At 38.4% G+C, this 16,936-nt stretch overlaps 1 protein-coding gene across 1 annotated transcript in view; it reads left to right on the forward strand.

The window, feature by feature from the left end:
- Nucleotides 1–14,153, forward strand: part of LOC124600425 — a 126,477-nt gene extending 112,324 nt beyond the window's left edge. Inside the window, exons 7-9 of the mRNA XM_047136160.1 lie at nt 713–917; nt 7,838–7,893; nt 14,060–14,153. Coding sequence (XP_046992116.1) covers nt 713–917; nt 7,838–7,893; nt 14,060–14,083 — 285 coding nt within the window. The 3' untranslated portion in view covers nt 14,084–14,153. The remainder of the gene's footprint in view (nt 1–712; nt 918–7,837; nt 7,894–14,059) is intronic.
- The last annotated feature ends 2,783 nt before the right edge of the window (nt 14,154–16,936 follow it).

A 16,936-nucleotide genomic window follows, 5' to 3' on the forward strand; every position in this document is an offset into this window, starting at 1 on the left:
ACTTGGTCATTTTCCTTCATTATTGTTATCCAATTTAAGGTATCCCTTTTTGTCAACAGGTTCTTGAATCCAAATTTTCCTTCATTTATTCATTCATTCATTCATTCATTCATTCATTCTTCATGTGAAAAGCTTCCTATAAAATTCTAGGACTCTCTCTATGAACAATATTACAAAAACATATTTATCCTCCATACAAATACATTGTGCAAGGGCCACAGTGATATAAATAAAATAGATACTGAAGCATATAATAGTTATTTTTCTCATACAGCAATGGAATAAAAAGAAGCATGAGCAATAAAAATACCACTAACTGTTTGTCATACAGTATGTCAGGAATTGTGAAGCTAAATAATAAGTGTACATCAGAAAATTGGCTAAATGTAATGAAACTTTCATTATTATGTTGTTTCATCTTTTAATTTTTTTTCTGTTGTCCTCTCTATTGCATTCAGTGAAGAGCTATTTTTAAGTATAATAAAAGAAAAGTTATTTTCTGAAAAACAGTAAGAGTAACAAACAACTATATCTTCAAAAAGTTAAAATGACTGAAAAATGTATAAATACATTCATGAAATTAGAGAAATAATGTGGCATTTGCAAACATATGCTTCCCATCAACTGTATAATAATGCACCTATGCAGTTTATAAATTCTCTTAAATAAAATTAATATCATTTTTCAAAGTTCCATAATATATCTATTTCAGCTTAATGAAGCTGAAGTTCCCAGCAAGTCTAAGATAGAAGCATGGTTAGCAACAAATGTAACAGATGCAACACAAAGAGAGCAGACAAAGCAACGAGTAAACCACTGTCTTTCTGAATCGAAAGATGAAACTGAAGGTACTGAAAGTAGCACTGAAAGTACTGAGGAAACTGAGAAAAGCACAGAATCATCTTCTAAGATGCAAGGTAAGCAAATAAGCCATATATGTCACAAATGGCTAGGTTGTTTGTATATGTGATAAACATATCATTATCACATAAACATTTTAAAGAGGTGTTCTTTCAGAGTAAATCAAACCCAAAAATGTAGTTTCCACTTGTGCAGGCCTCTTCACCCACAAGCTGCTAAGAAATTCAAATTCATCTGAATTCAAAAGAAAGTAAAAAACATTTCATGTTAACCACTTCCAATGTATCACTTAGATCCTGGCTGGCTGTATATTTTGAAAATCGCCAAACTGTTCTTAAGAACTCCCACTGTTAACTAGATCTAGGATACTTCTTACCTGTTTATACTTTAGCTGTGATTTTCATACAAAACACCAATTTTTCTTTTGTTGTGACATAAATCAAACATTAAAAACACTGTAAGATGTACTTTAGGTTAGATGAAAACATTTGTTTCATATTAGCTCTTCATAAAAGTTTAAGTAAAAACAAAGGATGTATGCAAGCACTAACAAGTAAGAACTTTGTTGACTCAAGTAAATCAAACTGGTGAATGTCTGTCATAGCAATGTTCATTATCAGTAACTTCAAACTGGTGAATGTCTGTCATAGCAGTGTCCATTATCAGTAACTGCTACACTGCTGATGAGTCTCATATTCTACATTGCTCACATTTTCATGACATGATGAGTGTATGCATTTACGCATACAGTATATTTAGGTGGTGGTTAGTGTTTAACGTCCCGTCGACAACGAGGTCATTAGAGACGGAGTGCAAGCTCGGGTTAGGGAAGGATTGGGAAGGAAATCGGCCGTGCCCTTTCAAAGGAACCATCCCGGCATTTGCCTGAAATGATTTAGGGAAATCACGGAAAACCAAAATCAGGATGGCCGGAGACGGGATTGAACCGTCGTCCTCCCGAATGTGAGTCCAGTGTGCTAACCACTGCGCCACCTCGCTCGGTTACAGTATATTTATTATGAATATTTCAGTCTGCAGCAGACTGTACAATGCTGTGAACCTTCCTAAAGTATTAAAACTGTGTAATTTTCAGAAAAAAACTGACAGAAATGAAGCTTGAATGCAAGTCATGAGTTGTGCTTGTTTTGCTCAGCTGGTAACAATAGTTCCCACCAAAGGCAAGATTCTAGGCTTGAATCCAGACACAAATACTTGTAGTCTCCCAGAAAGTCTTGTATCAATTGTTTGTTCCAAATAATTCATTTTGATTAAGTAAACAAACACTGTTTTTTGCCTTATTTCACAAATTTTATTATAGTTACTGCACAACCCGGGTTTCAGGTTACAAATCCATTTTGAAGTGCGTTACTCACTTACAAATTCATTTTGAGTTACACAACCAATAGTTTGTGATAAAACTGTATTTATCTGTGGCATACATATCATCCAGTAAAATCACAGTTCAGTCTGTGTAACTCAACTAACATTAGAATATGCAATTTTGAACATACTTCACGAGCTAAGTCACAGTTCAGTTTAAGTATGTGTTATCATTGTCTTTGAGCATTTATTTTTCTTAACAGTTTATTTCACTGTCGCAATGTATTAATTGCTCATCTGTGCTAATTACCAGCAACTGTCCACAAGGTGCTTAGCAGTGGATCATAAGAAAGCCCTCACTTCAGTACACATTAAGCTAATAAGTCTTACATAATAATATTAATACAAAGTTAATCTGGATGATAAGTATCAATTTCATTCCAAACAAATCTCTAGTCTTATGGTATCTGGATAACTGTTGTTCTGAAATAAATATCAGTGTGATTACTCACTTATTAGCAGGAGATAAAGAGTAGCAATTTCATGTTATATATATGTCTTTAACCATTAGCAGGAGATAAAGAGTAGCTGTTTCAAGTTACATGCTTTGACAATGCAGCTAATGCAAATAAAATATTCATTTAGCAATAATGAGCAGTAAGAATATGGTATAGAGCAGGCAACAAAGCATCTCACAAAAGTCTTTTCAAACATCTTGTAATTCTTACACCCAATTCTCTGAATATCAAATCCTTTGTGGTAATTGTTACTTATTTGTTATAATACAAGTAATAAAACTCTCTTTCAGGTGAATAGTGACTTACAAAGTGATAATTGTTATAACTTCAAGTTGAACAAATATATTTCAAGGAAGACACAATACATGAAAGTCACCGATCAAGTAAACAGAGTAAGACGTGTGTACATTTTAACAGTCAAATCATAACTGAGTCCAAGTCTAGCAGCCGCTGGCTGGCTGGCTGGCCGCTTAGGTATTGCTGCTGCTGCATGGCTGGCAGACAGCGCCGCATGTAGAGGACGCACATAACTGCATGGCGGCACTTTGAAAGATCGGCGAGTCACAACACTTTTCCCCCCTTTGAATTTTTTGCACAGGTCTTGATGGAGGTGGCCTGTAGATTGCTAACGTCCATAGGTGTTGTTTGACTGGCCGTAAAGTCTCGAAGAGGAGGTTTCCTGTACGGACGGAAGTGTCCCCGATGATAACAGGTCGAGATGACAGGAGACGTGGGGGTCAAATCTGCTGGGGCCCCGTGCACCAATCTGCCCATTGCGGCAAGTCCAGTTGTTATAACAGGAGACAGGGGCAATGTGTCCATGTCCGTAGGAGAAGGAGGCGAGTAGAGTTGCTCCGACAGGTGATGGTCATCTGGCTCCTGCATGGGCACGTCTCCTGGTGGCGTCAGTTCTTGTGCTGGCACCGATATGATGGTGAGAGGACTGCGTTGTGAGTAATGAGAGATTTCAGTATCCCGAGCATCAGGTAGAGCTGAAGGTGGTGTAGCAGCATCTGGAACAGGCGTTGCCGGGTCGCGAGGCCAAAGCTGGTCCAAATGACACGCTGCAACACCCATGTCCATCTGGATTTCATACAGGCGTTGGCCATGGTGTCGTAAGATGCGGCCAGGACTCCATTTTGGCCGCCTGCCATATCCGCGTACCCATACAAAGTCGTCAGCAGTGAACCAGCCAAGCGAAGGCACATGTGGCCGTGAGGCGGAAGGCCACAGAAGATGAAGTAGTGTGTGGCACTGCCGGCCATGTAAAAGCTCAGCCGGGCTGTGGTCGCCCATGGGGGTGAGATGGTAAGAAGCCAGAAATTGGAGAAGTGCATCACCAGCAGCAGAAGAAGTCAGGAGTTTCCTCAGCTGAGCCTTAAATGTGCGGACCAGTCGTAAAGCCTCACCGTTTGACTGTGGATGGAACGGAGGGGCTGTGGCATGTATGACACTGTGACAGGCACAAAAATCCGCAAAATCGGAAGAGGCAAATTGCGGACCATTATCAGTAACAAGAGTAGAGGGAAGGCCTTCCAAAGTGAAAATGCGAGCTAGAGCATTGGTGGTTGCCGCAGTGGTGGGCGACGTGCAACGAACAATGAAAGGAAAGTTAGAGTAGGCGTCAATAACGAGAAGCCAATAAGTACCTAAAAAAGGTCCCGCAAAGTCAGCATGAATACGCTCCCAGGGCTTCTCAGGCGAAGGCCACAGTGACAGAGATGACTTCAGGGCGGCGGCCTGTGACGCACAAGGGAAGCAGGCTGCGACCATGTGTGCGATTTCAGAGTCGATGCCGGGCCAGTACACATGACAGGGTGCTAGAGATTTTGTGTGAGAGACACCCCAGTGCCCCTGGTGAAGGGGGTGCAAGACCAAAGCACGCAAAGACGCAGGTACCACAACACGCGGCGAAGAATTTTAGATGGAAAGGAGGATAGCACCATCCCTAGCCGTGAGGCGGTAACGCAAAGCGTAGTAGTTCCACAACGGATCAGAAGTCTTAGTGGACAGATGATCTGGCCAACCCTTCTGAATACAGCGTAAAACCCGGGAGAGGGTAGGGTCAGAACCCGTAGCAGCCGCCAGCCAGTCCCTGGTGATGGGGAACCCGTCCACAACCCGCTGCTCGGCAACATCCAGGAGGAAACAAAAAAGTTCGTCCCTATCAAATGCCAGATCAGGACCCATGGGAAGGCAAGACAGTGCATCAGCATTTGCATGTTGAGCCATCGGCCAGAAATGAATCTCATAATTGAAACGAGACGAGTAAAGAGCCCAACGCTGGAGGCGGTGTGCACCCTTGTCGGGAAGAGATGTTGATGTATGAAACAAGGAATCAAGTGGTTTGTGATCCATAACAAGATGAAATTTGGATCCATAGAGAAAAATACCAAACTTATGAAGAGCATAAATAATGGCCAAAGCTTCTTTTTCAATTTGAGAATACTTTTGTTGGGCATCCGTGAGCGTTTTGGAGGCATAAGCAATAGGTTGTTCAGAACTCTCAGGAAAATGGTGCGTAAGGACTGCACCAACTCCATATTGAGAGGCGTCCATGGCAAGAACAAGATGTTGGTCAGGTTGATAAGTAGCCAGGCACAGGGCCTGTTTCAGCATAGTCTTCAATTTCTGGAAAGCCACATTGCATGACGCGGACCAGTGGAAAGGCACGTTTTTATGCAACAGGCGATGCAACGGCTGAGCCACCGAAGCAACAGTGGGTTTGAGTGTAATATGAGCTTCAAAGTCGTTTGCACGGCCTAACCCAGGAGAAAAAAGGGACGAAAATGTCGTTAACAAGGAATCCAATTGAGCATAAGGAATAGCATCACAGACGATATTTACAGAGTCATCTATGGAGAACCCAAAAACGCGAAAGGCATCGAAACCAAAAAGATTCTCTGCGTTACTATGGTCGACCACAAATATGGGAACAGTGAGAACGACAGATTTGTAAGATACCTCAGCATCAGATTGTCCCAAGAGAGAAATCTTCTGTTTATTGTAAGTCCGTAATTGCCTAGTGACAGGTGACAGGATTGGAGAACCCAACTGAAGATATGTCTGAGAATTGATGATAGTGGCAGCAGAACCAGTATCCACCTGCGTGCGAACATCTCGACCAAGTATTTGGACAGTGAGGAATAACTTCCCTGAAAGGGAAGAAGTACAGTTGGCAGACAACACACAATCAGAATCAGCGTCATGTTCATGAACATCATGTATGCGGTCAGATTTGCAAGCGAATGACACATAACTTTTTTTTTTATGCATTTGTGACACACGGCCCAACGTTGTGGACAATCTTCTCGTGAATGTTTCATAAAACATCGCGGACATGAAGGAAGTTGCCGTGGGTTTTGCTGCAGTTTCTTAGATGTTTGTTTACAGTTAGGTCGAGGCTGCGCTTGGGAGCGTACTGCATCCACGTCGGCTGGCGGGGACACACCACATGCTTCGTCAACATCGCACAAAGGTTGTATTTCCCCAATGTCGCCCCATGTCTCTATTTGCGTTCCAGCGGCGCGAGAAACTTCAAAAGACTGAGCAATGGATAGGACTTCATCTAGAGTCGGATTTGCCAACTGAAGGGCATGTTGCCTAACTTCTTTGTCGGATGCCGATCGGGTAATAGCATCCCGTACCATGAAATTGGCATAGGATTCTTTGTGAACTTCAGTAACAAATTGACACTTTCTACTGAAGCCGTGAAGTTAAGCAGCCCAAGCGCGATAGGATTGATTTGGTTGTTTTTGACAACGATAAAAGGCAACATGAGAGGCTACCACATGTGTTTGCTTTTGAAAATAGATGGACAGAAGTGAGCACATTTTAGCAAAGGACAAAGACGCAGGATCTTTCAAAGGAGCCAGTTGTGACAACAACCAATACATTTGAGGTGAAATCCATGAAAGGAACAGAGACTTACATGTTTGTTTGTCTGCAACATGAAATGCCAAGAAGTGCTGTCGAAGACGTTTTTCGTAATCAGACCAGTCTTCTGCCATCTCATCATAAGGAGGAAAAGAAGGCAGAGACAATGATGAGAGACACCCCGCATTTGATGCCGTGATGAAATCATGAATCGCATTTGTGAGAAGCCTTTGCTGTTCTATGAGACCTTGCAATAGTTGCTCTAAAGTAGCCATGGAAAAATGTGGGTCAATGATGGGAAAGAAAAATCACTACCTCGTCGCCAATTGTTATAACTTCAAGTTGAACAAATATATTTCAAGGAAGACGCAATACATGAAAGTCACAGATCAAGTAAACAGAGTAAGACGTGTGTACACTTTAACAGTCAAATCATAACTGAGTCCAAGTCTAGCGGCCACTGGCTGGCTGGCCGCTTAGGTGGCACTGCTGCTGCATGGCTGGCAGACCGCGCCACATGTACAGAATGCGTGTAACTGTGCGGCGGCACTTTGAAAGATCGGCGAGTCACAACAATAATATATAACATAAAAATTATTTTCATGTTGGCTTTATCTCCTTGTTCAGTGCGGGGTTCTCATAATAAATATTAAAGATGTCATGTACATACTAAGCCACATATAGAAGATAAATGGCGGCAGCTTATTTCAAAAGATTAATGGTCTTGCTGATTGTACAATGTTAAGGTTAGACCAATCAACCACAAATAGTTTGCAGTACCAGTAACTTGACAATAGTTAATAATTAATTTATTTTCTAATGGCAGCTGCTTTTTGTTAAGTTATTCTTTGACCCATTTCATATTCCTGAGATGAGATGTGTAGAATATGATAAATAAATTAATGTGATACATATTATTTATATAGTTAAGCATACTTTCATGGTTGTGATTATGTAAAACTCCATAGATTATAGTTCATTTATTCTGAACCATACTTTCCAACAATCTAATGCCACTACAGCAGCCGTGTCCTCTTTACTGTACTTTGCAATCTAAAAAGTAGAACATTTAAAAGAAGATGATTCCAGGAACAGAATTGGTATATTGGAAAGACTAGTATAAAAATATAAAAATTAAAGTTAAATATAAAAATTAAAATATATAGTTCTTATCTCATTTTTGAAATATTTAAAAGAGTGACATAAAATGATACAGATGAGAATACAAGCGAATTCTAATATCAGTAACCTATTTATTGCAGACCAAATGAAGTGTGATTTTTCAAAGACGCTGTTGTGCTGCCTTAACCATGTTGAGGTATGTGTGATGAATAACATTGGCATTTTAATTTTGAAAGCTTGATTGAATGACAGTTTCTACTTTTCCCTCTCTTTCTAGAAAGTACACGACTAGTTAGTTGTCTTAAAACTTAATCGAAGATCTTCACAGAGCAAGTCTTGTCATATACTTATTTATTTAATGCGCATCATGAATTACATGTCACTCTGCTTTCTCACTTGTTAGTTTTATATTCATAAATGTGTTCGCAGGGTGGACAGAAACAGTATGTAAACCTTGTAAGGGGTCTGGCACGAGAAGTTGTGCTAAGAAATAACTGTATAAAAAAGTTTAAGCTAGGTGAGCAGAAGTTAGCTTTGTTTGGTGACATTGTCTCAGACAGGCTGCTTGATTGTACATGCAGTGACCTGATTGGCTAACTTCAAGGCTAATTAAATTGCCAATGGTGAAACATATCATTTTTTTAACAATTATTTCTCAGCACAACGTCCCCTACAACACCCTTACAAGATTTTCAGACTCTTTCTGAGCATTCTGTCAACTGACTTCAAAATACGCTGAATGAATTCTTTATTATTATTGTTATTATTGTTTAGTCAGGCTTCCAAATGTAATTTCAAAAGCAGTGATTTACTATTCCTATAATGAAAGAAATCATGCACCTACATCTACAGACACAATAATCAATCATTTCTTTAACAAGATTTTGTTAGTACATAAAGCTTATTTAATCATTGATATAGTGTTAATGAATAAGTTATTCTAGTTTATAGACCTGCAAGCTGTTGTATTATTTCATTTATTTGATTTTCAAAGTAAAATTTTATTTTGCTATCTTAAACTGGAGGTTATACATTTACACATTATAGGTAAGTCTCAAGATCACCAAAGAACCATGTTCAAAATTTCTGACAATTTCAGACAGAAGCATTATTGTGGAGAATACTAAAGTATGGTACAAACTCCCCAACACTAAATTAGTTGAATTCATTTTAACCTTAAGGTAACACAGGCAAAAGAATTTCAAGATTCAGGACTGTTCTAAACTGGGAAAAAAATACAGCAATAAAAAAAATGTTTTTGTGGTCTTCAGTCTGAAGACAGGTTTGATACACTTCTGCATGCTAGTATGTCCTATGTAAGCCTCACCATATTTGCATAGCTTCTGCAATCCACATCATTTGAACCAGCTTTGTCTCCATGTACACTTTTTATACTCACACTCCCCTCCATCATTGGTGCCTCTGGACACGTCCTATCAATCAACTCTCCCAATTCAGTTACATACCTCTTTATTAGTTTTCTGACCTACTCACTTAATCTTCAGCATAAATTTTGTCTGAACTGTTTACTGTGCATGTTTCATTTCCATACAAGTCCATATCCACATAAATACCTTCGGAAGATATTTTCTAAAACTTCAGTTTATATCTGATGTTAACAAATTTCTCTTTTTTAGAAATACTTTTCTTGCATTTTATATCCTCTCTACTTCAGTCATTACAGGTTATCTTACTGTCAAAGTAGCAAAATTCATTTACTATTTTTAGTGCCTAATTTCCGAATCTAATTCCCTTGGCACCAGCTGATTTAATTTGACTACATTACATTATCCTTATTTTACTTTTATTGATGTTTATCTTATAACCTCTTTTCAAGGTGTTATCCGTATTGTTCAACTGATCTTTCAAGTTCTTTGCTGCCTCTTCCACAATTACAATGTCATTGATAAACCCACCTGTTTTTATTTCTTTTCCGTGGACTTTCACTACCTTTAAAAATTTGTCTTTGGTTTGCTTTACCGCTTGCCCAGTGCATATATTAAATAACAGTGGGGATAGGCTACGGTCCTGTGTCACTCCCTTCCCAACTACTGTTTCCCTTTCATGTATTTTACTTATAACTGTAGTCTGATTTCCAAATAAGTTGTAGACGATATTTTTTCTCCCTGTACTTTATCCCTGCTACCTTTATAATGCCAGAGTGGATTCCACTCAGCCTTCACTAAATCAAAAAAACACTATAAACATAGGTTTGCTTTTCATAGTCTAAGACAAGTTGTAGTGTTCCTACATTTCTCCAGACTGACCTTACCTGAGGTCAACTTCAACCAGTCATTCCCTTCTTTTGCAAATAATTTGTGTCAGTACTTTGCTACAATGACTTACAGACTCATGGTTTAAATCAAACAGTGGAAACTCCACGTAGGAATATCAACACTGTAGGAAAAGACAGATTTCTACTTCAAATTACCATAAAGAAGACACATCATTTTGACATGTTTTCTTCACAGTAAGCAGCAATCTGTCTTCTCCTACAACTCAACATGTCTACTTTATGGTAAGTAGCAATCTCTCCCTTCCTACATTGTTGATAAACTGATGGTGCAGTAATATTCACAACTGCCTCCTTTGGAGTTGAAATTACTACATTGTGCTTATTGTTTGAGAGTATTTGCATTGTCTCAGTATCTTTTGCATTGGATGGAATACTTTGGGTACTGTATGTTTTGTTAAAGATCTTAATAATTCTGAAAAAAATGTCATGTGCTCCAGGTTCCTTTGTTTCGAATAATGTCTTTCAGTATCCAGCGAATTCTTCTCAGCCATCTCTTTCATCTGATGTTCATCTACTTTCCCTTCCTTTTCGATAATGTTATCTTAAAATTAGTTTACTTTGTGTAGTCCTTCTATATATTCTTCCCAACTTTTAGCATTCCCTTCTTTGCTTACAAGGGGAGGCCGCCAACTGTGAAATTCAGATTCGATTCATACTGCGCATAATAAAAGCTCATGGCCAGAGGTGTAATGTGGCAAAGCACCAAGATGCACTTCTCAGCCGTTGTCGAGAAAATCGACAGTTAAAAGAAACTGTTGCGGTGAAATGCTCTCTACGGTTAATAATTTTATACAGCGTTGTGGCGCACCAAAGCTCTCACGTCCGCACTGATTTTCGACGATGTTATAAGTTGCACTAGGGACCGCATCTACCTTCTTTCGAAGTTAGCAGGCAACTACGCTTTTATGCGGCGGCTCGTTTCGGCCCATTCAACATCTGTCCTTCAAGTGTAACGAGCGAGTAACGGAGCTTATATTTCATACCTGCCACAGCAAATTTGTGTTCGTGGGGTTTCTATTCTAATTCGAACGTTTGACATACGCTATACGTATTCGTTTTGGAATATCGTTTCTACATCTTCCATTAACTATACGTGGTTAACATTATGAAGACAATTAATAACATTTGTGAAATACAACTTTGTTTGCGGAAAACATAATGATGTTCGAAGTCGCCAGTTTTTCCATGACAAACGACCTTCAACAACTTATTGTATGTCTTGGCTACTAAAATGTGTTTAGTATGTTGTTATAACCAGCTCACCTACATTCCTACTTTTTTTAATTGATCATCAGATCTAGTCCTACATTATTGCTAGTTGATTTTACATTGATAACTCTGTTCTTACCTGCTCAGCAACCCTATATATATATATATGTGTGTGTGTGTATAGACACATTTGAATAACAAAAACAAATACTAAAAAAAAAAAAATTGCATGGCGCGAGATTCGATCCGGCGACCTTCGGATTACGAACCCGAGTGCTTACCGCTGCGCCACGACGCTGTCGCTAATTATTAATCGTTGAGAGTATTTCACCGCAATGGTTTATTTTAACTGTCGATTTTCTCGACAACGGCTGAGAAGTGCATCTTGGTGCTTTGCCACATTACACCTCTGGCCATGAGCTTTTATCATGCGTAGTATGAATTGAATCTGAATTTCACAATTGGCGGCCTCCCCTTGTTAGTACTGGCTTGTAATCTGGGCTCTAGCCCTCCAAAAGTCATGCATGCCTCCACAGCTTCCCTTTATCCTCTATCCACCCCTGCTTAGCCATTTTTCACTTTTTGTCAATCTCATTTTTTAGACATCTGTATTCTCTGCTTGCTTGCTTCATTTTTACATTTTCTCGGTTCATAAATTAGATTTAATATCTTATGCTCTGCTCAAGGAGATCTAACAAGCCTTTTTATGTTACCATTTTCATAATCTGCTGCTTTAATTATTTCACCTCTAAAAGCTACCCATCTGTCTTTTATTGTCCTGTCCCTTGTTGCACTCATGCTAATGTTCCTTCTGAAACTCTCTGCAGGCAGTGGTTTTTCAATCCATCTGGGTATCATCTCTCTGATTATCTAACTTTAAGAATTTTTTTCAGTTTTAATTTACAGTTCATAAACAAAAAAATAATTGTCAGGATCTATGTCTGCTCCTGGAAATGTTTTGCATTTTAAAATCTGGTATCAAAATATGTCTTCCCATTACAGAACCTATCTGAAACATTCTGGTATTCCCAGATCTTTTCCACATGTACAGCCTTCTTTCATGATTCTTAAACCAAGTGTTTGGTATGACTGAATTCTTTCATTCTCTTCATTGCCTGCAAGATATAAACATGTATCATTGTGGTGGTTGTTGGCTTTATCTGTCTTGGCTACTAAAATGTGTTTAGTATGTTGTTATAACCAGCTCACCTGCATTCCTACTTTTTTAATTGATTATCGGATCTAGTCCTACATTATTGCTAGTTGATTTTGCATTGATAACTCTGTTCTTACCTGCTCAGCAACCCTATTCTTCCTGCACCTGCACTTTGCCAATTCCCACTGTATCTAATTTCAATGTACCCTGTTCTCTTTTAATTTCTCTAAGCTACCTACCCAATTAAGAGATATTACATTCCATGCTCCAATCTGTAACGTGCTATATTTGTCTTTCCAGGTAAAAACATCCTCTTGAGTAGTTCTCACCTGGAGATCCAAATGGGGAACTATGTTACGTCCAGAATATTTTACAAAAGAGGATGCCATCACCATTAAGACATACAGTAGAGCTACATAACCTCAGGAAATATAGCTGCTATAATTTCAGTTTGCTTCTAGCCATTCACAGTACCAACATAGCAAGGCTATTTTGGCATTATAAGGCCATAACCTCAGGAAATATAGCTGCTATAATTTCAGTTTGCTTCTAGCCATTCACAATACCAACATAGCAAGGCTATTTTGGCGTTATAAGGCCAGATCACTCAATCATCCAGACCACTGTTCCCGCAACTACTGAAAACGCTGCTGCTTTTCTTCAGAAACCATATGCTTGTCAGGTCACTTTGCGAATACTTCTCTGATATAGTTGCACCTATTGCATGGCTGCCTGCATCACCTCAGTAACATTGGTGGGTTGCGGAGTGTAACAATATGTCGAGGTAGAAAAGATGGGGCTGCAAAAATTGACAAATAAATGACAAAAGAAACAATAACAGACAACAAAAGGCTGGAAAACACACTGAGTGTGTTTGTTATGTCCACCTGCTTAGCTGGGCAGTAATGTGTTTGCCTACCGTGCAGTGGGCCCAGATTCGATTCCTGGCCAGGTTGGAGATTTTCTCCACTAGTGGACTGGATGTTGCGTTGCCCTCATCATATTTTCATCATCATCACCGACATGCAAGTTGCCCAGTGTAGTGTCACATGAAATAAGACTGCAAGCCGGCGGTGTCCCAGCCAACAATGCCACATGATCATTTTTTTCTCTTTATCATATTTTATTTTTATTTATTTATTTATTTTCCTCACCAAATTTTCACACAGACATTTTACACTGTCACCAAGAAGCTTATATTCATCTTCACAACACCACTTTTTTCTGTTTGTTCAGCTTTTCTATTCTACTAAAGCACTTCTTTTTTTTTAATACGAACAATAAATTAGACTTGTAATTGATTTATTAGCATTGCTTACTAAATAAGATTAAAGACTGATTTGTTTCAGTTTTTGTCTATGTTCAGACTTCTCTGAAGTTAACAAAAAAGATCTTTTGAACATCACAAAAAATATTGATGTTTTCTGCAGTAATCTATTTGTAGTTGCTATTCTATAGCTACCTCATGCTATTTCTCAGACCACATAAATGAGTTACTGGCAAGTCTTCCCTTGTAACTATCTTATAGGGCTGTGGGAGTTTAACATTGTCAGTTTTCAAGACATTTTTGTCCTAAGAAGTTAACCACAATTGTTATTTTTACCATTTCAGTCTTCTATTGTACAACATTCTACTATAGGAATAGTTAATTTTATTCATTTTCAATGATCATTAAATATAATTTATCTTCTTTTTCTGCAGTGTCCTATCATCAAGTACCCATAAAATCAAGATGTATGAAGATATCAGTAGAAATTGAATGTCTGCCAATTCACTTACACTTCTGTAAGGTAACTAAAAATCTGAGATGAAGGCACAAAAACAACATAAAATGTGTGATATATAGATAAAAAAGCATTTGCAGGTGCAATAAATGCCTGTAAATGTAATGTAAATGAATTTTGTAACTGAATAATAGAGTTTCAATCAAAATATTACCTACAAACACTACTTGCATATTTTTTGTAATTGAACATGACTTTATTGCTGAATGCCAATGATTGACTCTCTTAATGCTGCAAATGTAGATTAGATCTCTAATAAAGACTTCATTATTGTCACATAGATTAAGCTTTGACATTAATTTACACTTAAAAAATTCTTTAAGACAGCTGATATGCATCATTACTGTCCGTGTTAGTAATGAGTTATGTTTAATGTTATTTCAGTTTGACTGTTTGACTGTATCATATTGAAACAGATCAGACACAATTATAAATGGCATTATAATAGTGTCATTCTGATGTTTTAGTAAATAAAAGATTGTTATTTTGCTGTGAGTTTATGGTTAATAAAAATATCTCCAATCAGAACTTAGTAACATTTTTTTGTGTGTCTGTGTGTGAGTGTGTGAAATTTTAGTCTCTCAGGTGAAACACTGGTAGATTACAGCCATAGCTCACAAAAGGGTCTGCCAGACCTACATAAACTCCAATATTTCTCATGAAATATTACAAAAGCTACATAAATGATTAATTTTTAATATTTCCTTTGTGGTTACTTGTATAATACTTACATACTTTGGTGAACATAAAGAGCACATTCATTGCACTTGTACTTTGATAACTGAATACCAGTCCACCCAATTACAACAAAGAAAATACAATATAATTTGAGACATTGGTTTTAATTTACTTTTGGTTGTCTTGCAGTAGTTCTACTAGGTATGTAAGGAATATATAAAGTAAGTTACACATGTTGTACCATCTTAAGACCCTTGCACAACAATATTGGCACATTGTCAAAAGAGAGGACATGTTTGGGTTTCCTGCAGACAAAGTTCTGCTGTGGTACGGATAACAAATGCATCACAGTGTGAGACAGGAATGGCATGGCAATTGGAAATGTACTCCACAATTGAAATATACACCAAATGCAATGTCACGTCCAGCCACAGTGAAATAGTGCCAACAATTTGACCAAGGTGACATACATATGTGGATGATGATGATGATGATGATGAAGAAGAAGAAGAAGAAATTTATAGAATGAGATTTTCACTCTGCAGCGGAGTGTGCGCTGATATGAAACTTCCTGGCAGATTAAAGCTGTGTGCCCGACCGAGACTCGAACTTGGGTTCAAGAAATTTATATCTTGCTGAAGGAGAAAAAGAGATTTTCCAATGATGAGGACATTCACACAATAGTTCTTGAATGGCTCCATATCATCAAGGAGCCGACTGCTATTATCGAGGAGCTCAACAATTGGTAGAAAGTTCTGATGACTCTTTACAGACAGTTGCCGACCATGTGAAACTTCCTGGCAGATTAAAACTGTGTGCCGGACCGAGACTCAAACTCGGGGCCTTTGCCTTTTGCAGGCAAGTGCTCTACCAACTGAGCTACCCAAGCACGACTCACGCCCCGCCCTCACAGCTTTACTTCTGCCAGTACATCGCCTCCTACCTTCCAAACTTTACAGAAGTTCTCCTGCGAACCTTGCAGAACTAGCACTCCTGAAAGAAAGGATATTGCGGAGACAAAATCTAAGACGCATGACCACAGCCAGGTGTTCCAAGCAACACGTTCAGTCTCCAGTGCTATGACTCAGGGAGCAACAAATGGGCTGCAGGGTGGCAGCTTTTGAAATATGTTAATGTATGGACTGCTGCATGCTTAGTGATGCATGTGTATTGTGAAGCAGTAGTAAGAAAGCCCAACTCCTTAAACAGATGTCTACAAGATGATTGTGGGTGAGCACCATGTATTATTCCTACAGCACACTTTTTTGCAATGAAGACTTTCTTTCTTAAAGATGAGGTACCCCAGAACATTATTCCATACGATATTATTGAATGAAAATATGCAAAATATATCAAATCACTGATTTGTCTCTTCCCCAAGATTTGCAATGATTCTAAGTGCAAATGTGGCTGAACTAAGTCGTTGTAGGAGTTCCAAAATGGGCTTTTTCCAGTTTAAATTCTCCTCAGTACGGACAACTAAGAATTTTGAAGTTTCCACACTATTTGTGACTTACTCATCATTGTTTCACTTATAATTGATGTACTACCCCTGTATGTGCACAACTGAACATGCTGAGTCTTTTTAAAATTGAATATATGTACACAATGACCTAGGATTGAGCCTTGGGTAACCCATATGTGATTTCTCTTCAGTCAGAATTACATCCCCAGACTATATTGATTGAATTATCATGTAGAACTTTCTGCATTTTTTGGTTAGATATGACATTATCCGTTGGTTAGTTACACCATCAATCCAGCAAAACTTCAATTTATCTAGGACTATATCGTAATTCAGATGTCACATGCCTTTGACAAGCCACAGAAAATACCAACAAGCAGTATTTTGTTATATAGTGCTTGTAAAATCTGATGCATGAACATGTAAATGGCATTCTCAGTAGCATGATCCTCCTGAAATTCAAACTGTGATTTGCTGAAGATGTTATTGTTGCTGAGTTGAGGTACTATTCTAGAATACATCCACCTTCTCAAAAATTTTGGAAAATGATGTCAGCAGTGAAACAGGTTGGTAATTACTGACATCTCTCTTATCACCTATCTTAAAGAGCAGTTTCATAACAGGATATTTCAGTCTCTCTGGGAAAATGTC

This window comes from Schistocerca americana, chromosome 1 (assembly GCF_021461395.2).
Source record: "Schistocerca americana isolate TAMUIC-IGC-003095 chromosome 1, iqSchAmer2.1, whole genome shotgun sequence".
Lineage (NCBI taxonomy): Eukaryota > Metazoa > Arthropoda > Insecta > Orthoptera > Acrididae > Schistocerca > Schistocerca americana.